This window comes from Bos taurus, chromosome 5 (genome assembly GCF_002263795.3).
Source record: "Bos taurus isolate L1 Dominette 01449 registration number 42190680 breed Hereford chromosome 5, ARS-UCD2.0, whole genome shotgun sequence".
NCBI lineage: Eukaryota > Metazoa > Chordata > Mammalia > Artiodactyla > Bovidae > Bos > Bos taurus.
The window spans coordinates 49,601,813-49,625,610 of NC_037332.1; the positions used below are offsets into that span (position 1 = coordinate 49,601,813).

The 23,798-nt window shown below is 39.3% G+C and overlaps 1 protein-coding gene across 3 annotated transcripts in view; it reads right to left on the reverse strand.

Annotated features, from left to right (window-relative positions):
• The window catches only part of SRGAP1 (SLIT-ROBO Rho GTPase activating protein 1), a 312,110-nt gene that overhangs the window by 23,765 nt on the left and 264,547 nt on the right, over positions 1–23,798 (reverse strand). Inside the window, exons 12-17 of one of the 3 annotated variants that reach the window (XM_005206653.5) lie at positions 19,310–19,343; positions 16,189–16,249; positions 15,959–16,036; positions 13,759–13,893; positions 3,023–3,128; positions 67–291 (exon numbers count right to left, since the gene is read on the reverse strand). In XM_005206653.5, coding sequence (XP_005206710.1) covers positions 67–291; positions 3,023–3,128; positions 13,759–13,893; positions 15,959–16,036; positions 16,189–16,249; positions 19,310–19,343 — 639 coding nt within the window. Of the gene's footprint in view, positions 1–66; positions 292–3,022; positions 3,129–13,758; positions 13,894–15,956; positions 16,037–16,188; positions 16,250–19,309; positions 19,344–19,848; positions 19,952–23,798 lie in introns of those variants that run through there. The other 2 variants (NM_001205668.1, XM_059886612.1) reach the window with 2 other exon arrangements.

Here is a 23,798-nt window from a genome sequence, read left to right on the forward strand (position 1 = left end):
GTTGATATCTGTACTTGTATAATTTTTTCCAGGAGGAGAAGGAAGGACTAAAATTCTTGGACTTACCAATACTCGTCTCCAGCCATACATTTTTCATAAACAGGGCCATCCAGCTCTTTAGCATCTGGGAAAATAGTCTCATGGTGGATGATGATGGTTTTGACAATCTCATTCACATGAGCCTGGCAGGACACTTGATCCTGTATCTCTGGGACAGGCATCAACGTAGGGCCAAAACAGATGGCCAGGTTATAAGGGTCCATCATGTTTTCATCACTGTACTGTGAAAGACTACGAAAGAAAGAAAGACAGGAGTTATAAAAGAACGGGGCGGGGGGGTGGGGGGAAGAAAACACTTCATAGGATACTTCCTATTCTGAAAAGGAGTTTTCTTATTAGAATAAAATATTTCATCCTACTTTAAGGTGGCTCAGCAAATTCCAAAGAAAGTAAAGCAACTTATAACCTTTCCACTAGGTAGACATGGAAAAAGGAATATAAATCCTGTTTGCTTAATTCAGTGGCGTTTTTTTTTAAAGTCACAAGGGAGTTTAAGATAATCTCTAACACAATGGAGACCAGGATCAAGTAAAAGAGTTTCATCTGCAAACAGTATGATCATCTTTAAAACTGTCCTCCAACTAACCAAATACGTTTCAGCTTTTCCCATAAATCTTGAGGGGAGTCCTCAAGAAAAACAAAAGCACCTTTTCTTTGTACCCACTGAAAGAAAGCAAGCAATTCCAGGCTTTGTAATTTGCTTTTGGGCAAGATGATTAATACAAGGTGACAACTGGTGTCACAAAAGACAGTTACAAGGGCAAGTACAGGGAAGAATCCTCAACTCTCACACTCCATTTAAAGCTGGTAAACTACAAACTTTGGGGGAGATTTCCAGTTGTCTAGTACTAATTGTAAAATTCAATTCAATGGCTGTTGGTGAGATATTTTCCACAGCGGACTGAGAGTAAGAAGTTCTTTATGCTATGCCTCTAACACATGGGCAAGGTGCTGTTTCAGGGAGAATCTAGAGAATCTATCTTTCAGTGTATAGAATGTCAACCTTGAAAGGAAATGTAAAATCCAGGTGAACAGATGACAAACGGAAGGAGAGAAAAAGAGACTCAGCTACATTTGTGAGATGTTGACAGACACAAAGAAGCTGAGATACCGTGTGACAAGATACTTTACCCGGTGTTGGAAATAAGATAGCTGAGAAAGTAGAAAATACAAAAGTATAATTCTCACAGGCAACATATGTCTTTCCTTTCTGCCATTTCTCAAACATAAAATCTTAAAACAGTTCACAAATAACAGCCAATGATCATGTTACAGATCACCTTCAACATGAATGCAGGAAGGAAAAGTGAGATTCAGAGTAAGAATGATCTCATGTTCAAAAGACACACTTAAGCTCAATGGGGAGAGTCAGTCTTTCTGGGTCTTTAGTTAGTGCTGGCTTGAAGAGCAAACAGCGGATATAAAATTTTTGATTTTACAATGAAAAGAGAATAGCTTCTTTCTCTTTCCAAAAGTCCTGTTCCACATATCCTACTCCAGAGACTGGGCCTGGCCTCTGCACGAAGGCAGGTGCAGGAACCAGGGGCCATCTCTAGGCAGAAATGCTGGAAGCAATCCTGATGTCTGGCTCATGCACAGTTGCTAGTCTGCTGAGATCCACCGTCAGTTAGATTCACCCTTTGAGAGCTTTCTTGATTCATGGTCAGTTTGCTTCCCTAGTCCACTGTGGTTGATTGGTTCACAGTGGGTTTCACTTAGGCGTGTCAAGAATATTTGGTAAGGACATCATGTAGAGCCCAGCAGGAATGCGAGGTGGTCCATGTTGGGGAAGGAGAGGCACGTGCAATTGGCAAACCTTCAGATTTTTACAACTACCTCGTGACTAGGCTTATTTAAAGATAAAAGTTTACGGTATCATTTAACCTAAAAGAGTTTGCACCCATCTCTCTTGGTACTGTTATTTACAGGGGTGACTTTCGTACTTGTGTCATCTGTAGATGCTTTAGCTCCATTCTGTATGGGTCCCCTGCCAGCATTTCCCTATTGTAGGATACTTGGCTTGGGGGCTGGGGTGTGTGGTCAGTCTGAATGGTATGATTTCAGGAAGAGTCAGTAGGGTTGTAGTGAATCCCCACGGCTTTTAAGAACTTAACACTTCTGGTGAAACAGAAGAAAAAATTTTCTAATTTTAAGAAGGGAGAGCTCATGCTTGAGTAAGAAAGCATTTCCTGAAGTTTACTCCACCTTTTTTAATTTAATTAAAAATATAATTTTTTTTAATTAAAAAAAAACAAAACAAAACCTGCTTAATTGAAATGTTAAAGAGCAAGGGGACTCAGATAGAGCAGGGGAAGATGTTCTTATCATGGAGCCATGCACCTACAAGTGACACAACTGAAATCAATTTCCCTAAATTAAAAGAGTCAAGTTTTCTTGAAAATAATGCAGTGATTTTTAAGATTTCTGTGACATTGTTTTAAAGATCGCTTTAGAAATATCATCTTTTTGACAAGGTCTCATTATACTCAATTTGCAGACAATTCTTTTTTGGATCTGTGTACAAGTCTCACCTACAATTCCCTTCCTTCCCTGACTATAACATTAAAAATCACAGAAATTTTCTGCAGTGAGCAGGCGGTTTACATCATTTTGACAAAAACATTTATGACATTGGCTTTGGATGGAAGTTGGAAAAAAGCACATATTTCACTGAAAAGTGTTCTTTTTAGTAATATTTGTGCATTTCTGCATTTATGGCCAGTTTCTACATCTGGTGATGAGGTTTATTTAGGTCATTGTGTGACCTTATAAGGTAGCTCACACATGATGACTTTGATCTGCTGAGGAAAACTGCACCTTCAGTCTCTATTCAATAATCTTCTCTTCGACTCCACTAATAAAAGGAACCCAATGTACATTTTACAGAATCCAAGAACAAAGAATTCAGAGTGGTACACAGGGAATTAAAATGAGCATTTTGGCAAAGACTTGTGGTACTTACTGATTGAGGAAGGCAAAGAGGTACCTCATCACTATAAGGACCGACCTGGGCAAGGTCAGGAGCAGTTTGCGGATGTGAAGCGCCCTCTCATAGAGATTATCTATTCCTACAGACAGAAAAGGACATGGTTAGGATCCTTTTACCAGCCACATTTAAAGCAGAACATTGTAGCACCCAAATTCAGTACCTATCTGAACATAAGCAACACTTTGCCTTTAGGTGAGATGTAGTTGTAACCAATAAAGCAAATCAGTGAGTGATCTGCTTGGGTGTACTCGAGGACCTCTCTTCTGACTCATCACTGTTTTCTCTGATTTCCATGGGCTTGGCTTTGAGCAGCTTAGAGTCTTCTAAATTTAAAAATCATTTTCAGTTGTTGCTGTTTCCACATTTTGCATCTGGTATGGTTTAAACTCCTTTTCGCTGCACATTAACTAAAGTAACTTTTGGGGATAGGATACCTCTCCCTTTGCATGACTCATTAATTCTTCACATATGTATTTGTTAATTACTGTGACTCAAGAGTCTCAGTAGGATCAAAGGACTCAATAATCAAGTCATCAACATTTCTACCTAACTCAGTCTCAAGAGTCCCAGAGCAATTGGTTTGTCTTTCATGACAACTTCACGGGACACTTGGAAAACCCACACTATACAGAGAGGGAAGATGGAATACCTAGAGATGATTTGCAAGGCACTGAGAGTTCGGTGTGGTGAATTTTGCATCTATAAATGCAAAAGGAACCACATTTAATATAGTATTGATCTTAAATGTTTGTCAAATTCCATAGGGGGCCTGTCATCTTTAGGTTAGAAGAATATACAGGTATTACTTCCAAGAGGCTTCATCTTAATTCAAAATCCTCTTGCCTCTAATTTCTGAGTTCTAAACTCAATTCCCTACTCCTTAAGGGTAGATTCAAATTTTTATTTAAAAAGAATTGGAACAGGTATTTACATATTAGTTTCACACTAGCATAATGCCTAATAGCCAATAGGTAGAAATGTCCATTGATAGATGGGTGGATAAACAAAATGTGGTATATATTCACAATGAAATATTATTCAGCCCTATAAAGGAACAGAATTCTAATACATGCTACAACAAGGATGAACCTTGAAGGCCCTATGCTAAGTGAAATAAGTCAGACACAAAAAGCCATACACTAATGTTATATAATTCCACTTATATGAGGTATTTAGAGTAGTCCATTTCACAGAGACAGGAAGTAGAGTGGTGACTGTCAGAACTGGAGGGAGGGGAATGGGGAGTTACTGTTTAATGGGCAGAGTTTCAGTACAGCATGAAAAAAAGAGTTCTGGAGACAATGGTAATAGCTGCAAAACAATGTGAATGAACTTAATGCCATTGAATTGTACATTAAAAAAAGATTAAAATGGCCAATTTTATGTCTATTTTACTGCAATAAAAAAAAAAAGAATGGGGGAGGGGGTGCCCCGTGAGATGCCAAATAAAGATTTTAGGGGAGAAAAGCAACAGGAGTGTAAAAAAGTGACACCAAGAAGACCGGATAAAATTATGTGAGGTTGGCACTCCCTGCAGCTACAGTGAACATACACCAAAGCAAAACAGAAAGGCTGGCACTCCTGGAATAGAGCGAACGGATGTGTCCCAAAGGCCAGACCACGATATTACCTGGTTGGCAGCATGCATCCTACAAGAGTCTTGCTCTGGTACAAATGACTCATTTACTCTCCAGAGTCCAGTTAGCGTGTCAAAATTTATGTTTGCTATGGACACTCTAATGTGCATTTCTAGCTGGCTTTGAGTGTGGCAATTCATAATCTTTCAGAATTTTATACTGCGTGAAAAGACGAGTGTGTGTGTGTGCTCAGTCATGTCCAACTCTTCGTGAACCCTATGGACTGTAGTCTGCCAGGCTCCTCTGTCCATGGAATTTTCCAGGCAAGAATATTGGAGCGAGTTGCCATTTCCTATGTCAGATCATCTTCCTGACCCAGGGAACAAACCTGGGTCTCTCATTTCCTGCATTGGCAGGTGGGTTTCCTTATCAGTGTACCACCTGGTAGCCAGGAGGAGATTGTTAGATAGCATCGCTGACTCAATGGACATGAATTTGAGCAAACTCCAAGACAGTGGGCCAGAGGAGCCTGGCTGCTGAAGTCCATGGGGTCACAAAGAATCAGACATGACTTAGCAAGTGAACAACCACAACATGAAAAGATCTTTTCCTCAGACAAGTTGTCAGTGAGGAAGATCATATTTCACCTGGATTTCTTTTATGCTGGGATTCTTTTTCATCAGCATCTAATGTAATTAGGTAAAAGTGGGATTTGCCCAATCTCAGTCACATGCTCAGAGCTCCCTTGGCTAATTTACGTTCCTTCCCTAGCACTGCAAGATTCCCATGTCAGCATACCAACTTCACAGCATGGAGGTTTGACAGCTCCATGTAAATGTGTGTGAAAAATTCACCACCAAACAGAAGTGAATTCAGAAAATGGCCAAAAGTTCAAATGGCCATTCCTCTGAAAATATCAGCTCTTCTGTGGCACTGTTTGTAAAGGTGTTTGTCAGAAAACAAATAAGAAAACATAAGATGCAGATTTATCCTTAAGGAGGAAGAAAGGGAAGGAAATTCCTTGGTAGTCACATGCAGAAATGGCTTATGTAAGAGCAGGCAAATATTTCTGAACTCCATAGCCCAACAAGCAATAATCAAGGGGAATTTAAATGCGCTGGTGGTAAAGAACCTGCCTGCCAACGCAGGAGACTTAAAAGATGAGGGTTTGATCCCTCATCTGAGGGTTGGGAAGATCCCCTAGAGGAGGAAATGGCAACCCACTCCAGTATTCTTGCCTAGAGAATCCCATGTACAGAGGAGCCTGGAGGGCTACAGTCCATAGTGTCACAAAGAGTTGGACACGACTGAAGCAACTTATCATAGCATGCAGGATAGTTTTAGGTTCAGTGTTAGGTTTTAATAATGTCAAAGTATCAATCAGTTGTATGTGTAATAGTATATGTGTGTGAATGAAAAGGAAAGAGAAAAAGAGACCTTTTAACATATTGAATAAATCTTAGCCCTGAGATGATTTACCAGCTGTTCTTCTAGGTAAGAAATGAACTGCTTATAAATCTTTCTAATTAACCATTAATAGATCTACATATATTTAGGTAAATACACAGAGATACGAAGTAGATTAGTGGTTGTCTATGGCTGAGGGTGATGGTGGTTTGAGTGTTTGCTAACTGGGGTTTCTTTCTGGAGTTCTATGAATTAACCAATTGAGTTCTTTCCTAGTTAACAAGCAACATCATAGACATAAATATATAAATAATGTCTCTCCTTCTGCTGAATTATCAAATAGAAATTAGTAAAGAAACTAAATCTTAGCCTAAGGAGCCTTATCTGTTTCAATACTAAGCCTACTAATCATTTTTGCAGAGAAAAGGAATCTTTGAGAAAATCATTGTAAGGCAGCAAACAGAAATTTTGAGCTCAGAGAGAAAACTACCGTGTATGGCAATAAAGCTGAAGAATTTTTAGCAACAAAAACATACATTGGAACACCAGGAAAAGAGTTCAAAAGCTTTTTCCATAAAACCATCAGATATAGGAAACAGATTTATGTACCAAGAAGCTCATCATGGTATTTTTGTATAACTGCAAAATCACTTTTGGAAACAATCTAATTTTCTAAAACTAGGGAATTTGTTAAATAGAATAAAAAACATTATATGGACACTAAAAACTATATTTTGAAAAATAACTTAGTAATGTGAGAAAGTGTTAATAACATTAAATTTTAAAAATAGTTTATAAAGAGAAAATAGGGTATGATAATTTTTAATAAATTTTAAGATTTATTGAGATATAATTCATGTATTTTAAGTATACAATTTTATAGTTTTTAGTACATTTGGAATTGAGCAACCACAACTTCAGTCCATTATAGAACATTTTCATCATGTCTAAAAGAAATCTTATATCCACTAGCAGTCATTTGGCATGATGCAGCTTTTTTTTTTTTAATCAAAAGTATGTAGTTATGGTATAGCCACATAATGGAATATTATTTGGCAATTTAAAACAAGTACTGACATACGCTACAACACGAATAAACCTTGAAAACATGCTAAATGAATTAAGCCCATCAAAAAAGACCATATATTGTATAATTTCATTTATATGAAATAGGCAGAATAGGTAAATACACAGAGATACAAAGTAGATTAGTGGTTGTCTAGGGCTGAGGGTGATGGTGGTTATGAGTGTTTGCTAACTGAGATTTCTTTTTGGAGTCATGAAAATATTCTAAAATTGATTTTGGTTACTTTCCTAATCCTGTGATCATACTAAAAACCACTGATTTGTACATGTTAATGGATAAATTGATGGTATGAGAATTGTCTCTCAATAAGCTGCTTTAAAAATACATAGGAAAATGTGCTATTTGCAGAGACGTGAATGGACCTAAAGACTGGCATACAAAATGAAGAAAGAGAAAAACAAATACTGTATATTAATGCATATATGTAGAATCTATAAAAACGGTACTTGGGAACCTATATGCAAAGCAGAAATAGAGACACAGATGTAGAGAACAAAAGTATGGATGCCACGGGGGGAAGAGGGGATGAGATGGATTGGGAGATTAGGACTGACATACATACACTGCTAGGTATAAAAGAGATAACTGATGAGAACTACTGCACAGCACAGGGAACTCTACCCAGTACCCTTTGGTGGCCTAAATGGGAAGAGAGTCCAAAAAAAGAGCGGATGCATGTGTATGTATGGCTGATTTGCTTTGCTGTACAGCAGAAACCACCACCACGCTGTAAAGCAGCTATGCGTGCATGTGTGCTCAGTCGGCTCTGACTCTTTGCAACTCTTTTGGATTGCAGCCCGCCAGGCTCCTCTGTCCACGGGACTCTCCAGGCAAGAATACTGGAGTGGGCTGCCATTTCTTCCTCCAGGGGATCTTCCTGACCCAGGGATTGAACTCATGTGGCCTGCATCTCCTGCACTTGAGGCAGATTCTTTACCACTGAGCTATTTTGGGAAAGCCTCAAAGCAACTATATTCCAATTAAAAAAATTTTAAGAAATACATAGGTATATATATATGATCTAGCTGGGAAAATATTTAAAAAGTTAATATTATCTTTGTGCATAAGAATTCTAGATTTGTTTTACTTATTTTCTAATTTTTCTATAGTAATCACATGTTAGTTGCATATTAAGCAATTATTTTTAAAAAGCAGTGCTTGGCTATTGGATGATTTTAAGGAATTTTTTTTTTAAGGTATGAAAATGGTTTTGTGGCTATGTTGTATAAAAAAAAGAAGCATCATCTCCCAGAGATACACACACCCAGATGAAACGATCTGATGTCAGAGGGATGATAAAAAAGCAATGTATGTGGGACAAATCTGGCTAACACATGGAAACTGTTAAAGCAAGGCAATTATATTATTTATATGTAAATATATCTTTATGTATCCTCTTGTAGACATCTGAAATTTCCTACAATAAATAAGTAAAAAAGAAGGTAGGTTACAAATGGGACAGTATAGTTCCACTTTGGCTTTTTAAAAACAGTGTGTGTGCATATGACTATACACAGGGATCAGAATGTGTACACACACACCACTGATTCTCTTTGGGTAGTGGCATTATGGGAGAAGTATTCTATGTGCTTTTTTTAAATACTATGTTTTCTATAATGACTAAATGTTGCTTTTGTTGTTGTTGTTCAGTTGCTAAGTCATGTCTGACTCTTTGTGACCCCATGGACTGCAGCACACCAGGCTTCCCTGTCCTTCACTATCTTCTGGAGGTTGCTCAAACTCATGTCCATAGAGGCGATGATGCCATCTAATCGTCTTATCCTCTGTTGCCCCATAGGTAAAAAAAAAAAAAAAAAACACCCTCCTAAAAAAAGATGTTTCCTTTTGTAAAACCAGTCCCCTAAATAACAGCACATAACAAAGTACAAACGCTTCTTCTGGGCTCACAGCCCTGAAGCAGCCAGGAAAGACCATGAATTGCTTGAGCTGCTCTACTAGAGCAAGTCGCTTGGATCTGTGCCCTGGGGAGCCTCAGAGCCATGGTACACGGACATTCCAGAAGCTGCCCGGACTGTGTGGGTATGATCTGGAGCAGTCACAAAACCATTCACAAAGTGGATGGTTGTTTAAAAACAAACAAACAAAAAAACCCTTGGGTGAGAAATGGAGACGCTATCAAGTTTATTTCAAATTTAGATTGCCTTTGATGTCTTTATCCAGATAATTTTTAAAAAGAAACTTGTAGTGAATTGGGGATGAACAGTGCACATTGGAAAAAAAAAGAGAGAGAGAGAATGCTAAGACAAATTTTCTTTTACTACATTTACAAGTTTCCAGAGAATATGGTATTTAGAGGCATATGAATAGCACAATAACTCACCCCCCACACACAGTCTTTCCAGAAACAATTCAAAAACAGGTAAGCAAAAGGTAGCAGGTGTTCCAGAGACTTATCTAAACTCTTAGAAAAGATGAAAAGGGAAAAACTCCTAGAATAAAAGATGAAAAGGGAAGTTTTTCTATACAAATATCACATGAAATTACCTTAGTAGAGAAAATCAAATCCAATGAAGGCGATACTAGGAGATGACATGGACAAGAGCAATCTATCTCCATGAGACCTCTCTCCACTAACATTCCTAAGTCTTTTGCTTCTATCACAAACTTAGACTGAATTTATTTGTAAATAAATATCTTATCTCTTCTAGTATATTTTAAACCTCCTGAATGCAAAAGTCAAGTCTTTGAATCCTGAGAAAGTTTTGCAACACTGTAGGCAATAATCATCAAAAGTCTGTAATATTAATGGAAGGATATAATAATGAATGACATACCATGTTCAAATTTATTGAAAATCCAGGAAAAATACAGGTATATCAATCATGGTCACACTGGTAAGAGAAAATGCTTACCTAAAGGTAAATCAATAATAACCAGGAATTCCCTTTTAAATAGATTAGATGTTGGAAGAAATGGGGTTGCTATTCATGGTGCCATTACGTGTTTTTGAAAAACATTCCGTTCTACAAAATTATGCACTAAAAACAACAGGACTTACGGGCAAACCACTGCACAACATCTAAGAATCTGTAACTAGAGAACTAACAAAAACATTAACAACACTACTTAAATTACTGGCATAGTTAAATCTACTGGTGTGTGCACCTAGCAACCGTAGCAGCCTTAGTCGCCAGGGGCTCCCACTTCTTTGAGATGTTGGTCCTGTGGATATTCATTGCCAACAGAGACTATTTTCATACTAATTAGCCCAAGGATTATTAATCCATTTTTCATTAATTCATTGTTTAAATACAGGGGGAAATGTCTTTGCAGCTTCTTTATGTGCCCCTGTAGCATTTCATGTAAGGCATTCTTTGCAATAAAAGATATTTCTGTAGATTTTCCATTTTTTTCTTTATGATCTTCTTATTTTGCTTCACATCTACTTGTGAGAAAGCTTGTCTTTGATTGTAACACATTTATTGTGCTGGGAAAAATCATGTCGGAACCAACACAATGTCTGGGTTAAACTAACATCATTTCTAAATGCTTGTGAAATAATTATAGCAAAGAAATACATATTTTGAACAGGTTAAGACTGGTAAATGGCTAACCCAGGTATTGGCATATGTGACCTGAGTTTGCAGGAGTAACTGTGACAGTTGTAATGATGACAACATATACTGCAATATGTGTTGCGAGCAACATGTACTGAGGCTCGTTGTGTGCCAGGCATGATGCTACAAACACTTAGTATGGATTGTCTCCTTTTGCTTCACACAGACTCTATGAAGTAGATAAAGACATATATATTTAAAAAGATCAAATATTGATCTCTGCCCAAGGTTACAAAGCTGCTAAGTGGTGAAGCTAGGATTTGAATCTAGATCTTTCTGCCTCCAAGGCTTCAGCTTTTAATAATCATAATGAAATAGTATTTCTCATTCATGAAAGTGTGATGTGAATCTGCAATAGTAACTGACAATGGAGCCCAGTAGTCTTTACCCAGCTGGTATGTGTAAACGTAAGTGTGGACGATCTATGTATGTAGAAAACCACTGAACATTAGACAGTGCTTATCATTTTTTGCAGATATAAACTTTCTGGCTAGGCTGGTGAGGAAAATCTTTGCACATGGCCAAAGGGGAATTCCAGAAGTGTGACAGCTTCTTCTCAGTTCTTTCCAGCTGGGTCAGAAGCTGCTGTGATGACTCAAGCTACGTGAGGGCCATGGAATGGACACACAGGCGCACTTCTGAATTCCACACAAGCATCAGACTGTACAGGGTGGGGGTGGAGGTAATTATGATTGGGGAATTCCTATTCAGTGAGATCTAGGACTCTAGGCATGGTTGCCAACAAAATGATTTTGGGGGAGGGGACCTCCCCGGTGGTCTAGTGGTTAAGAATCTGCCTTCCAATGCAGGGGACACCGGTTAGACAGCTGGTCAGGGAACTGAGATCTCAAATGCCTCGGAGCAAGAAAGTCAACACTCCATAACTAAAGAGTCCGTGTGCCACGACCACAGGGCCCACGTGCTCTGTGTACCATAACTAGAGAACCCGTGCACCACAACTAGAGGGGGAGAGCCATGCTTTGCAACGAAGAGCCCGCACACTACAATAAAAGATCCCATAAGCCACAACTAAGACCTGATACAGGCAAAAATACAGACGGATATTTAAAAGCGATTTTGGTGGAATGTTGACTCCTAATTTAAATTCTATTTAACTATGCATTATGCCCTCATCATATGTCTGGCATTAACTATGCCAAGTGTTTGGGCTACAGAACATAATAGTCCATCACGACCTCACACGCCCATGGAGCTAAAGGTAGGCATGGCCTTGAACAGATTCCATGCCAGGCACTCTTCTTGGCATTTCATATGTATCAACTCATTTCATTCTCACAACCCTATGATATATAGACTGATGTTCTCCTGATTTTATACATGATGAAACTGAGGTACAGAGAGGTTAAAAAACTTTCTGGTGAGCAATGTGGACCTAGGATATGGACCTAGGCTGTTGGAGTCTAGAACCTCTGTTCTTAGCCTCTTCTTACTAGCCTTCTTCCTCTTACTAGTTCTTCCTCTTCTTACTATCCTCTTCTCTGGTAGAAGGAGACAGAGTGGTTAAAAAATTGTAATGTGGGGCTTTAAGAAAAATTACAGACACAGGTACACAATGGAACATTAGTAGAGGAGAAAGTGACTAACGCTGCCTCAGGTGCGAGGGTGGATGGCAGTTTGGGAGGAGTGCCAGTTCAGCACATCCTTCCCTGTGGATGTCAAATGGTCACGAGGGACAGCAGATACAGCAGCACCAGCAAAGGCACGGAGGTGGGAAATGGTCCAGCATGTCTGCAGGTTGCTATCACTGAAACAAAGTCAACCGAGCAGGTGGTAGGAGATGAGTGCACAAAAGGAGAGAGATCAGATGCAGGAAGAAATTTATACTATGAACGGGCCATACCAAGGAGTCTGTTTTCAGGTGGAAAATAATGAAATAGATTTTAAATGGGTGGGGAGAGGTGGGAGGTGGTGACGGAAATATAAAACTCAATTTGCCCTTCTGAACCTAGGCTTTTGACTCCAACAGCTTAGGTCCAAATCCTAGGTCCACCTTGCTCACCAGAAAGTTTCTTAACCTCTCCGCACCTCAGTTTCATCACCTAGAAAATCAGGAGAACATCAATCCATCAATCATAGGGCTGTGAGAATGAAATGAGTTCATACATGTAAAGTGCCAAGACAAGTGCCTGGCATGAAGCATGTTAAGGAAAGAGGGTGAAACGTAGGAGTAGGATCTCCCAGTGAGAAACCAAAGCACTGGCAATGGGAAAGGGGAAGGGGGGGTGAGTGGAGAGATTTTCTGAGGTCACTCGGACTTGTTGATCCAGGTGGGTAGTGGGGGAGATGGGGGAGGAGGTTTGTTCATTAGAGTAAAGCTTGATTTTCACAAAAGCCCTCACTGTGTAATTTAAGTTAGTTCAACAGCCTTGCCTGGGAACGTGGACTTAAAGGGACACTGAGTTTATAGACATATGGGATGTGGCTCATTCCCAGTATTATTTTCACCTTCTTTCCTATAGTGTCAAGAGCCCCCCACCCCCTGAAGAAAAAGCAATGGTTTGCTCTGCTGATTATGGGTTTCATAATACATCATACATGCTCCCAGAGCCACTCTGCCTATTATATTAGCTGGGGATGCCCACTGACAGATAATTACCACCTACTGTTCCTGTACTGTAATAATGATCATTTATCTCCTTTTACCTTTTTTTCCAAGTAACAAAGATGGTGGAAAAGACCAAGAGCCAAAAGCCAAAAAACAGTTAACATTTCCATGCTTACAGCTTCCTCCTTGCCTTCAGTGAGCTGGCATCTGTTTCTCTGCTCTGTCCCAGCTACTAAGTGGGAAGCTCTTGGGCTCTATGGAACCTGGGTAGTGTTCAGAAGCAGAGCCCACTCAGCGAAGGGCGAGGCCACAGCTGGGTGGATGAGTCATGCTGGATCTAAGACAAGTGGTCTCAGAAATTTGGTGGTGATGGGGTAATGGTTGGGGAGGAAGATACGGGGCTGCTGCCTTTTCCAGGAAATTGGTTAGTCAAATAATTCTGGTGGGGAAAGAATTGAGGGAAAAAAAAACAAACAATAACACAGCCCACTTACTGACACAAGAAATCAGATCATTAAATCTTTCCTTAGGAAAGAGGGGGTTTTCCAGCCCACGGAAGTAGAGCTTTAGAACGCCAGCAACTGAGTTAATATCACGGTTACTCTGATCATCAGCCAAAGGGTTTTCACCTAAAAAAAAAACCCAGCAAATTAGTTACATGCACATTGCTTCTCTTTTTATTTCTGAACAAAAATATGTTTCTATACTCACACACATTTCTATATATACATGTATCTTTTAATTACATACTACTAAAAGATTACATGCTACTAAAATTAAAATAATTGGTTTAGATATTCTACCCCATGATTAACCTAAAAATAGTTGGCCAAAATAAAGCTTTTTTTCTATCATATGCTACCAAATAATCCCTTACAAATTACCTAAAAACTTAAAATAAAATATTGTGGGATTTATAATTGACCTAACTTTTTTTTTTTTAAAGCTAAAATCTGTAATCTTAGTTTGACATGAATTCAAATACTACATTCTGTGTCTTGCATCCTACTGGGGAAAAAGAAACAACATAGGTCTGTCTGGCTATGCTGTATGGATCAGGAAAATTTATCAGAAATATTATAGGACTCAACTAATTGTGAATACCATTAAATACCATTAAGTAAGTGTTTCTCAAAGTGAATGGTGGTGTTTATAGCACATTTGAAAGTTGACTTCAGCAGTAGGAAATTTTGAAATCAGACAGGAATTTGAAAACGTACCCTTAACAGTACCAAAGAATGTGTATAAAAAGTGGGAAATTTATATATCACAAACATAAAATCACATTATTCTTTATGGTGGGTGCTTTTAAAATATTAGGTCACGTTCCTGAGAACTAAACTGAAATAAAATTCTTAAGAAGTTCAACATAACGTGCAGCCTTAAATCAAACTCCGTTTTTTATTCATAGGTCTGCTCTTCTAAAGTTCACAAAAATTGTACACTGCATTTTAACTTTTCTTTGCCTCTTGGGGCAGTTTATTTTCAGGGACTTGTGGTTCCTTTTTCTCTGCTTCTAGGGCAGGAAATCACTGAACATGAATTCACCAAAACAATTTTTTTTTGCCCACTGTGAGAAAGCCTCACCCAAAGAGATTACAAACAAACAACAAATACCAGGGGAATGTCCAAGGAAAAGTAAGAAAACCATTTCTGCCTCCAACGGTTGGCACAGGAACCTGATGCCTTACTATATTTCAATTTATCTTGAATATGGTCCATGTAAGAGACTTGGACACTTAAGTCTTGAGGGGAGACTCCTCTGCTCTATACATCATATCACTCAGAGGATTTGGAAGAGGAAAAACAATCTGGCTCCAAGTTGACTTCTTCAACCACGGTTTCAAACTTGGCTTTGTACCAAGTCTGAGTCAGGACAAATAGGACCAAGAGAGGTGGCCCTGTCTCCAAGCCATGATGTCCCTCCCTCTGCATCCTTGGCTGGACTTTCAGGCAAGGGCAGGAAGGTGCAGATGTATCCAAAAGCAGACATAAGACAAATCATTTTAATAGGAGAGCATTATGAGCTAAGAGCCACCACTTAAGAGTTAAGCACTTTCATGGCTTCTATCTATTTCTCACACCAATCCTAGAATTTTGCAGTTGAGGAAACTGAGGCCAAAGTAAGAGATTAGTCACTTGACCCAAATCACACAATTAGTAAATGCAGAAGTGTGATTTGATTCTAGGTCTGCCTGATACTCATCATAATGTGCGAATGAACAGTTCAGGAGGACTTATTTGAAAGTCAATTGGGATCAAGAATAAGGCACCAACTAAGGTCACAGGGATGGAGTCTAGAGATGTCAATGAGAGGAAGAAGAGCTCCTGACAAAGGGAGTAGACACGAAGCTTGGATGAGTCACCTCAAACACCTGCTATGCAGGCCACAGCTGTTCTTGCCACTTTTCTAGAACCCTTTCATGAGCCACCTTTGATAGCGTGCTGAGGATTACCAATGCTGGTCCTAAACCAAGGATACAAAACCCATATGCTTTTCTAGACTTGATAACAAAGCCTTATGAGTTTGGCTTCAGTTCTCAGCTATTCTAAATAGATTCTTAATTCAACATCCAAAAAGAAAGAAATGCAGAGAAGGGTTTTAAAGACATATAGGATGAGTATGCCACTTTTCTCTACAGAAAATGATGACTTTTAAACAAAGTTTGCTTATAGGTACAGATGTGCAATTACCTCTCTCAAATGAATTTTTAATATCATTGACTTCCACCTGGGAACCAGACACTCTGAAAATCCCCTGATGCTGAAGACCTAAAGAGAACAGAAGGGAAAGAGCATGAGAGATTCCATCACATCCTCCAGGTTCCCTTTTTCCCAACCATTAAGTATTAAAAGGAAAGACACATTTACTGCAAGATTCCTAGTAATTGTTTAAGGTAAGAACACTGCAGTTTAGGGCTTACCATAGAGATTTATGAACCGAATACAGCTTTCCACAATGAGGGGGATGATCTGTCCTGAGTCCTGGGTCAAGAGATGGAAACCAGTTAACAGCAGAGCAGAGGCACAAATCACATATAACAATAAAGCTTATAGTTAACCCTAATTAAGGAATGCATTTCATTCATTTAGATGATCATTTCCAAACACACTCCCACTAAAATATTCTTCAAGGGCCAAATATAGAATTATATATGACCAAAGGTATATTTCAGTTCTGAGGCAAACCAAATTAAATACGTTGAAGGCAATTCTGTTTCAACTCACTCTGCTATGCCTAAGGATGCCATAGCTAATTCACCTTTTCTAGTTGCATGTAGGCTCACATACCAAAATGAATTATGTAAATCACTTAATATTTAAAAAGGTTACTTACACAAGTAATTAATCTAATGGACCTAAAAAGAGCTGAGTATATTCTAACCGTAGCATCTTAGGACTGACTGACTGTACTAGTCAACAAACACAACTGTTCAGCCATCTCAGGATCCTCTCTGTAGCACCCCCGAGAGTCCACCATCTAGATGATGACAGTTATAAAGGGTCTCTGTGTTTCCAGATGCATAACATGAGAAGTGCTTTATAGCTGCTCATAATGTGTCATGTATTTATTTAGTTTGCATCAGATCTGACTCACCCTCTAAAGATTTTTCATTGCTATATTTTCATGTTTTAAGGATGGAGAAAAAAAATGGCACCAATGTGCACCCCATTAGATCTTGTTTTCTTAGAAGGGACATTTCTCGGCCTTCTTTCTCTACATCTTGTAATACAGGCATCACACTCTACTGAACAAATGTGAATTCTGCAAATGTATTAAGACATGTATAGGATGACAAATGAGATGAAGGAGCTGCTGAGGTCACAATTAAATACGTGTCAATGCCATGCACTCCATGTAGTTAAAGAAGGTTACTGACTACGGAGTTATTTTTCATCTACTTTTCAGATTCTGCTCTTTCAGGAATTAGAGCTTTAAAGAAAGTATGAAGGTTTCAAACTTTAGCTGAAATTAGGCACTAATTCATGGGGAATTTTATTCTGCGACACAAGAAGAATTTGGTTGTCTCAATATGTTAGAACAATTACGAATCCACTAACCTTTCCAATTAAGAAAAGTGGAAGGAGTGGAAATAGACTGTAGTCCAGCAATCCAACTTTTTACTGTTCCTAGAATGGGTAATATACTTCTTGAGGGAGAGTTTCATTTTCAGTTTTAGGACAATATAAACAGTGTATAAACCAGTTAATGGCTCAATTACTTCTGGAGCCTGCATTAAGTTTCTCTAATTAGGCAATCTGTTTCAGGAGCATAAACTTTATTCATTTCTTAAAGAAGATCCTGAAGAATAACAATGCTTTTTTAATGTGAACTAGCTGGCTCAAGAATGGCCATATTATTTTATCAAAACTTACTAACTATGAGAGGGGATATTTTCTTTAGGATACAAGTTTGTTTCAGGTAATGTAACCTTTATATGAACAATTCCTATAACACTGTAATCTAGAAGAGCAACAAATATTTAAATGTAAATGATGAAAGGAGACTATTAGTTGGCAACCTGGCTGAACTTAGTATTAAAACAAAAAGGGAAACCAAGAATAAAAGGTTATTAAAAGAAAAATGTTTGCACTAAGAAAGTTCTAAATAGAAATGTCTTAGGTTTTCATATTATTTTAAAAATATTTTCATCTTTACTCAGCTAATTGCTAATCCTTCAGCTATCATTAGTATTTCATTTCATATAATGAATTTTGGAGCCAAGAAATAATGAATGTGCATGTTTTAATTTAATTTCATGGATGCCAGATGCTTTGGTAGAAAATATTTTACAGGAAGTGAAGCAATGGGCTATGCTCCACTGACCATTCAAACAAATCCCTTTGTGTCTCAGTTTCCCCATGGGAAATAGAGGAAAAATAGCTTTTTCCTTGTTGTGTTACAGTGATATTGTGGGGATCTCAACTGACGGAGCACTTTTCAAAAGTGTAGAGATCACGATACCTGCTGTTTCACTGTTGGGCCAAAGATTCTTTAACACTCTATCTGGAACCGAGAGGAGCTTACAGAAGTTAAGTTTTCCCTGCTAGGAGTTTGCTCCTCCTTTCATGCCTAAATTTGGTTTCCTTTAACTATTCTTAATGAAAAATCTTTCAAAAACATAATATGTGCCTTTCTATGATCTTAAGCAGTCATTCTTATACTGTGTTATCAAATATAATGGAATCATACGTCTACCTCTTCGAGCTGTTCTATATTCTCCTTCTCTGCCAGGCCATCAGCTGCACATCTCAGCGCTTTCATTTGATCGTTCCCTTCTCTCTACCTAATTTGCCCCTGTTTGTAAGCCCTGGGCTGGGAAACCAGATAATCAAATTTGACAATAATTTTATATTAAATTAGAGCCAATAAGGCTCTTCTGGGTTTAAGGCTAATAGCAACAGACTCGTGATTGCTCTTTAGGTTGTCCAGTGGCTTTCACTCAGTTCCAGGGTTAGGATTCATTTTTAAAGGTTGCCGGAGGCTTTAAATTTCTTCATGTATGTATGTTTGTATGGGTCTATCTATCCATATTCATGCACACACACATATTTTGTAATCATTAGTGTACATATTCAATAAAAGATATGTCTTTAAAGAAAGTAAGACACCGTAACATAGTATTAAGGGAGGTTACCAATGATGTAGTTTCCTATATAAATTCAGTCATCGGAAACATTGCATCCTAGGTCGTTGTTCTCTATTTTGTATAATTTACATGAGAGTCCAATATCCAGTATTAAATGTGCACTTGGTATTTAATATTGACTCTCTTATCAAATATATACAAAATTTGGTATATTTGCCAAATACATAATGTAAAACCTAAGCATTTATCCAGTTTTAGTAGAGGACTACTCCCCTTAAAATCAGTGTTTGATTTATATAATTCTTTTCTAAGTAAAATCGGTCTAATTTCCAACTGCAAACACTTTTCTTTTAAAGACCTTAAAAAATCCAGTTAAAGCCAAGCATGACTGTGATTTGAAAATGGTATCAAGAGTGAAAGAGGCTGTGCCCGCGACTTCCCTCGAGCACAGTACCTGATGTCTCGCGTGTGAATTCCTTCGTCCTCGGCTAGAAGCATTATCAGAAATACAGGGTGAAAAAGAAGACAGAGTAAACACAGCAGAGCTCCAGATACAGACCACACGGCCTTACAATTTGTCCAATATAATGAATTCCTCAAGTCATGGGAAATCGAAACTTGCTGTGCTTCAAAGCTAGCCTAACAATGGACTTTCAGATATATTTTGTGCCGTCTCATTTGCATGAGTAGAACTAAAGCATTTTATCAGGTAGCTCTTTTCCTTTTTGTACAAATTATGGCTTTTTTTTTTTTTAAGAAGAGGGCTTTCTCTTTTGCCAGTATAATAATACCCATGTTTATTCCCTCTTCTGAAGGCACTCAAACCAAACAGTCTTTCCTCTCTGACTTCAGGAAATATTATATTGATTTTCTGGGAAAGCAAAGAGCCCCAGGACAGACTTGGACATAATGACCTGCCTCCTTTTATGAGAGGCTGAGACCATTATAGTAAGAAGCGTGGAGATCAGCCACCCAGATGGCTGGTGCCAGTACCTTGATGAATGTTTCCAAATCCCCATTAAACAACTTAGCATTATACTGTGAGCGGGGTCTGGACTTCCTGTGTTTCTGGGGCTTAGGGGGAACATTTGGAGGCCTAAGGGAGGGAATATAATTACTGAGCATGGCAGAAATCAAACAACAAATGAAACACCCATAGGTCACATCAAAATTACAGGACACAGGAATTCTTGTGTTCCTTCCCCACCCCCACTCCCACCCACGGAGGAGAACAGTCCTTTCCCTTTCCCATTTATTTACTTTGATGGCAACCCCGCTCCAGTACTATTGCCTGAAAAATCCCATGGACAGAGGAGCCTGGTAGGCTATAGTCCATGGGGTCGCAAAGAGTCGGACACGACTGAGCGACTTCACTTTCCTTTCCTTTATGCATCAAAACCCATACCAGCTATTTAGTCACAGTATTCTTTTCTTGTAACTGACATTTGTTTGTTTGTTTTAAAAATGGTAAGCATCACCGAATGAAACTGCAAGCTCTTTGGCCAAGCATTATAAACCAACATCTGTGTTATTCGACTTGTAGGTCACACAAAAGACACAACATGTCGTAAAAATGCAGACTCTGAAAGATCCAGTATGAGAAATTAAATGCAATATTTTTACTTACAACGTAATTCTTCAAGGCAAATAACATTACATCTATTTGATATTCCTCAGGTAGTTAATAGGATTTTATTTTATGTAAAATAAGCTATTAATGGGTCACAAGTGAAAAACAGAGTTTTGTTTCAAAGCTACTTCTAGGGGTAGTAGGTCCAGGCTCACATGAATTATTATTTCTTTAAAACAAACTAGTTCATCACCTAACTATCTGGAGAGAATTATGATGCACCTATTTATTCTGTTCTGAACTCTCTCCATCCCCAGTCTGCTTGCTGTGACAGACAAGTCAGTCTCTCTGACATAGGCACATCCAGGGTACCATGTACGATATTTAGAAACCATGCACCATCTTGCTTTGTAACTGGAAAGAGGGAAACTTCTGTCCTCTCCCTTTAGAACAAAGAGATCCAGGATCACATGACTCAACTTCTACAACTCTCTTGCAAGGAATACATGGAAGAAGAGACTGAAGACCTTTCTTTGGACATTTCGATTTGAACTCCTTACTTAGAAGGCAGATATGAGGTTACATGGGCTTCCCTGGTGGCTCAGATGGTTAAGAATATGCCTGCAATGCAGGAGGCCTGGTTTCGATCCCTGCGTTGAGAAGATCCTCTGGAGAAGGGAATGGCAACCCATTCCAGTATTTCTGCCTGGAGAATTCCACGGACAGAGGAGACTGGTGGGCTACAGTCCACGGGATCGCAAAGAGTCAGACACAACTGAGTGACTAACACTTTCACTTTCGTGAGGGTATATACCACATTTGGAAATCAGGTAAAGCCCCTTATTAAGCTGCAAACTGTCTAGGAAGAACTTCCTTTTCAGTTCATTAAAGTTCAAAAAGACCAGTTTAAAAACAAAGACCCAAGAGTTTATGCGGAAGCCTGGCTACCTTTCTAAGATATCACTACAGCAATTGTGACAGCCAGGGGAACAAACTTGCTGATAACTGCCTCCCACAGCCAAATTTTAAGACTTTCCAACAGGTGGGCTCATATAACTGATAGGGTATACAGCAAGCAATGCCTGAAGCTCCATGGTGCTTGAGAGGCTGAAAGGAGCCTTTGCAAGTGTCTAGACGCAAATATGGAAAATTCCACCAAGTAGAAAGTTATAAACTACCATTGCTGAAATTTCTGAAACTTCGTTTATACACTGAATTCTGTGCCATTCACTGAAGAAAGGATCTGGTGGGTATAAACAAACAAAACAACTGCCTCCCAATGAATTTAACCATATGTGCTTGACTTCATCCACTCTTTTCCTTATTTTATAAGTATTTTAAAATGAATAGCTTATTTTTATTCAAGTATGGTAAGGCCAACATATCGGAAGACAACTGTCATTGGAAAGATTGTTTCTTACTCACAGTTCCCAAGAGGTAGGGGCATGCTGCTGCATGGGGGTGAGGGGAACACGGGGAAATATCAGTCAGGAGGAAGAAACAGTGAGGGAAAATGTGAGCCTTTGCTGTGGTTCCCATGGGAAGGAACAGGCAAGGCAGGGTAAGCAGGCTAGTCCTTGAATGCAAGGAGATCAAACCAGTCCATCCTATAGGAAATCAACCCTGAATATTCACTAGAAGGACTGATGCTGAAGCTCAAGCTCCAATACTTCGGCCACTTGATGCGAAGAGCCAACTCACTGAAGAAGACCCTCGTACTGGGAAAGACTGAGGGCAGGAGGAGAAGGGAGGGAGAGAGGATGAGATGACTGGATGGCATCATCAGTTCAATGGATATGAGTTTGAGCAAATTTCATAAAATAGTGAAAGCCAGGGAAGCCTGATGTGTTGTAGTCCATGGGGTCACAAAGAGCCAGACACAACTGAGTGACTGAATGACAAGGCCTTGAATACTTTCAGTGGGCTCTGGGGGATGGGAGCTGTCCCTAGTTGTCTGGCAAACTGGCCTTCGGGTGACTGGGGAAGGTAAATAGCAGCCCTACGTATAAAGGCTTGAAAAAAGAGGTGGTTGAGGGTATGGGCTCTGGACTGGTTGCTTTATATACAAAAGGCACACTCGTAAGAAAGCCCTTTACTATCTCTAGGAACTGACTAACTGTTAGAGGGACAGTCCCTCCAGGGTCAGCAAGGCCCCAGGAAGACAAAGCATCAAATACAGAAACTAGAAAAATGTGGTTATTATGACAAGGTCCAACAGAACTTCACATCTGGTGCTATCTGGAGCAGGTGATGAAGCTAAACCCCACTCCAGTACTCTTGCCTGGAAAATCCCATGGACGGAGGAGCCTGGGAGGCTGCAGTCCATGGGGTCGCTAAGAGTCGGACACGACTGAGCGACTTCACTTTCTCTTTTCACTTTCATGCATTGGAGAAGGAAATGGCAACCCACTCCAGTGTTCTTGCCTGGAGAATCCCAGGGATGGGGAAGCCTGGTGGGCTGCTGTCTATGGGGTCACATAGAGTCAGACACGACTGAAGTGACTTAGCATAGCATAGCATAGCATAGCATAGCAAGGGCACAGGAACACAAGCTCATTCTGTTTGGTTACTTATTTGTGGGACAAGCAAATACTGCAGCTGGAGGCAAAGCCCTGGAGAATTATTCCCGCATAGCTGAGAGATGCAGAGCACCTTCTGGCTGAGGCTAACAGAGGAATGTCTTGAGTCTTCTACCAGAAGTCTGAGAAGTGCCTCTCTTGATGACTCTAAAGTATGAAGCAAATGTGAAAATACTAAAGCTGGGAGAGGGACCTGAGGTTAGAATAAACCGTCTGAGAGCTCATCAAGGTACTTCCCATGGCAGAGTTGGTTTGGCAGGCAGACTGGTGTACTGATGGTTCTGGCTCTACTATGTACACGCCAGGTGGACGCCAGACTCTACGTTCATTCAACATTTGAATTGGATGACTCGTTCTGGTCCTGTACCTGCCACACAATTTCTGGATAATCTGGCTTTCCATGTAGAATGCCCATGTGGATGAGAGGAAGTACCAGTCAGAAGGATGTGAACATTAAGTCTGCTGTGGTGGTTTAGTCGCTAAGTTGTGTCCAACTCTTGCAACTCCATGGACTGTAGCCCACCACGCTCCTCTGTCCATGGTTTTCTCCAGGCAAGAATACTGGAGTGGGTTGCCATTTCCTTCTCCAGGGGATCTTCCAGTCTGCTGAGCAATTATATTAATAGCAGTCATTGAGAATTTACATATTTGTACTCCTGCCTTTAAAAAAATCTTTTAAAGGGGTACCTTATATGAATTATAATTTATAAACAGGTAAAAGAATTGATACTGTAAAGGAGACATTAACTGTGATACAAGTGATATATAACATGCAGGAGTAATATGCCTCTTTG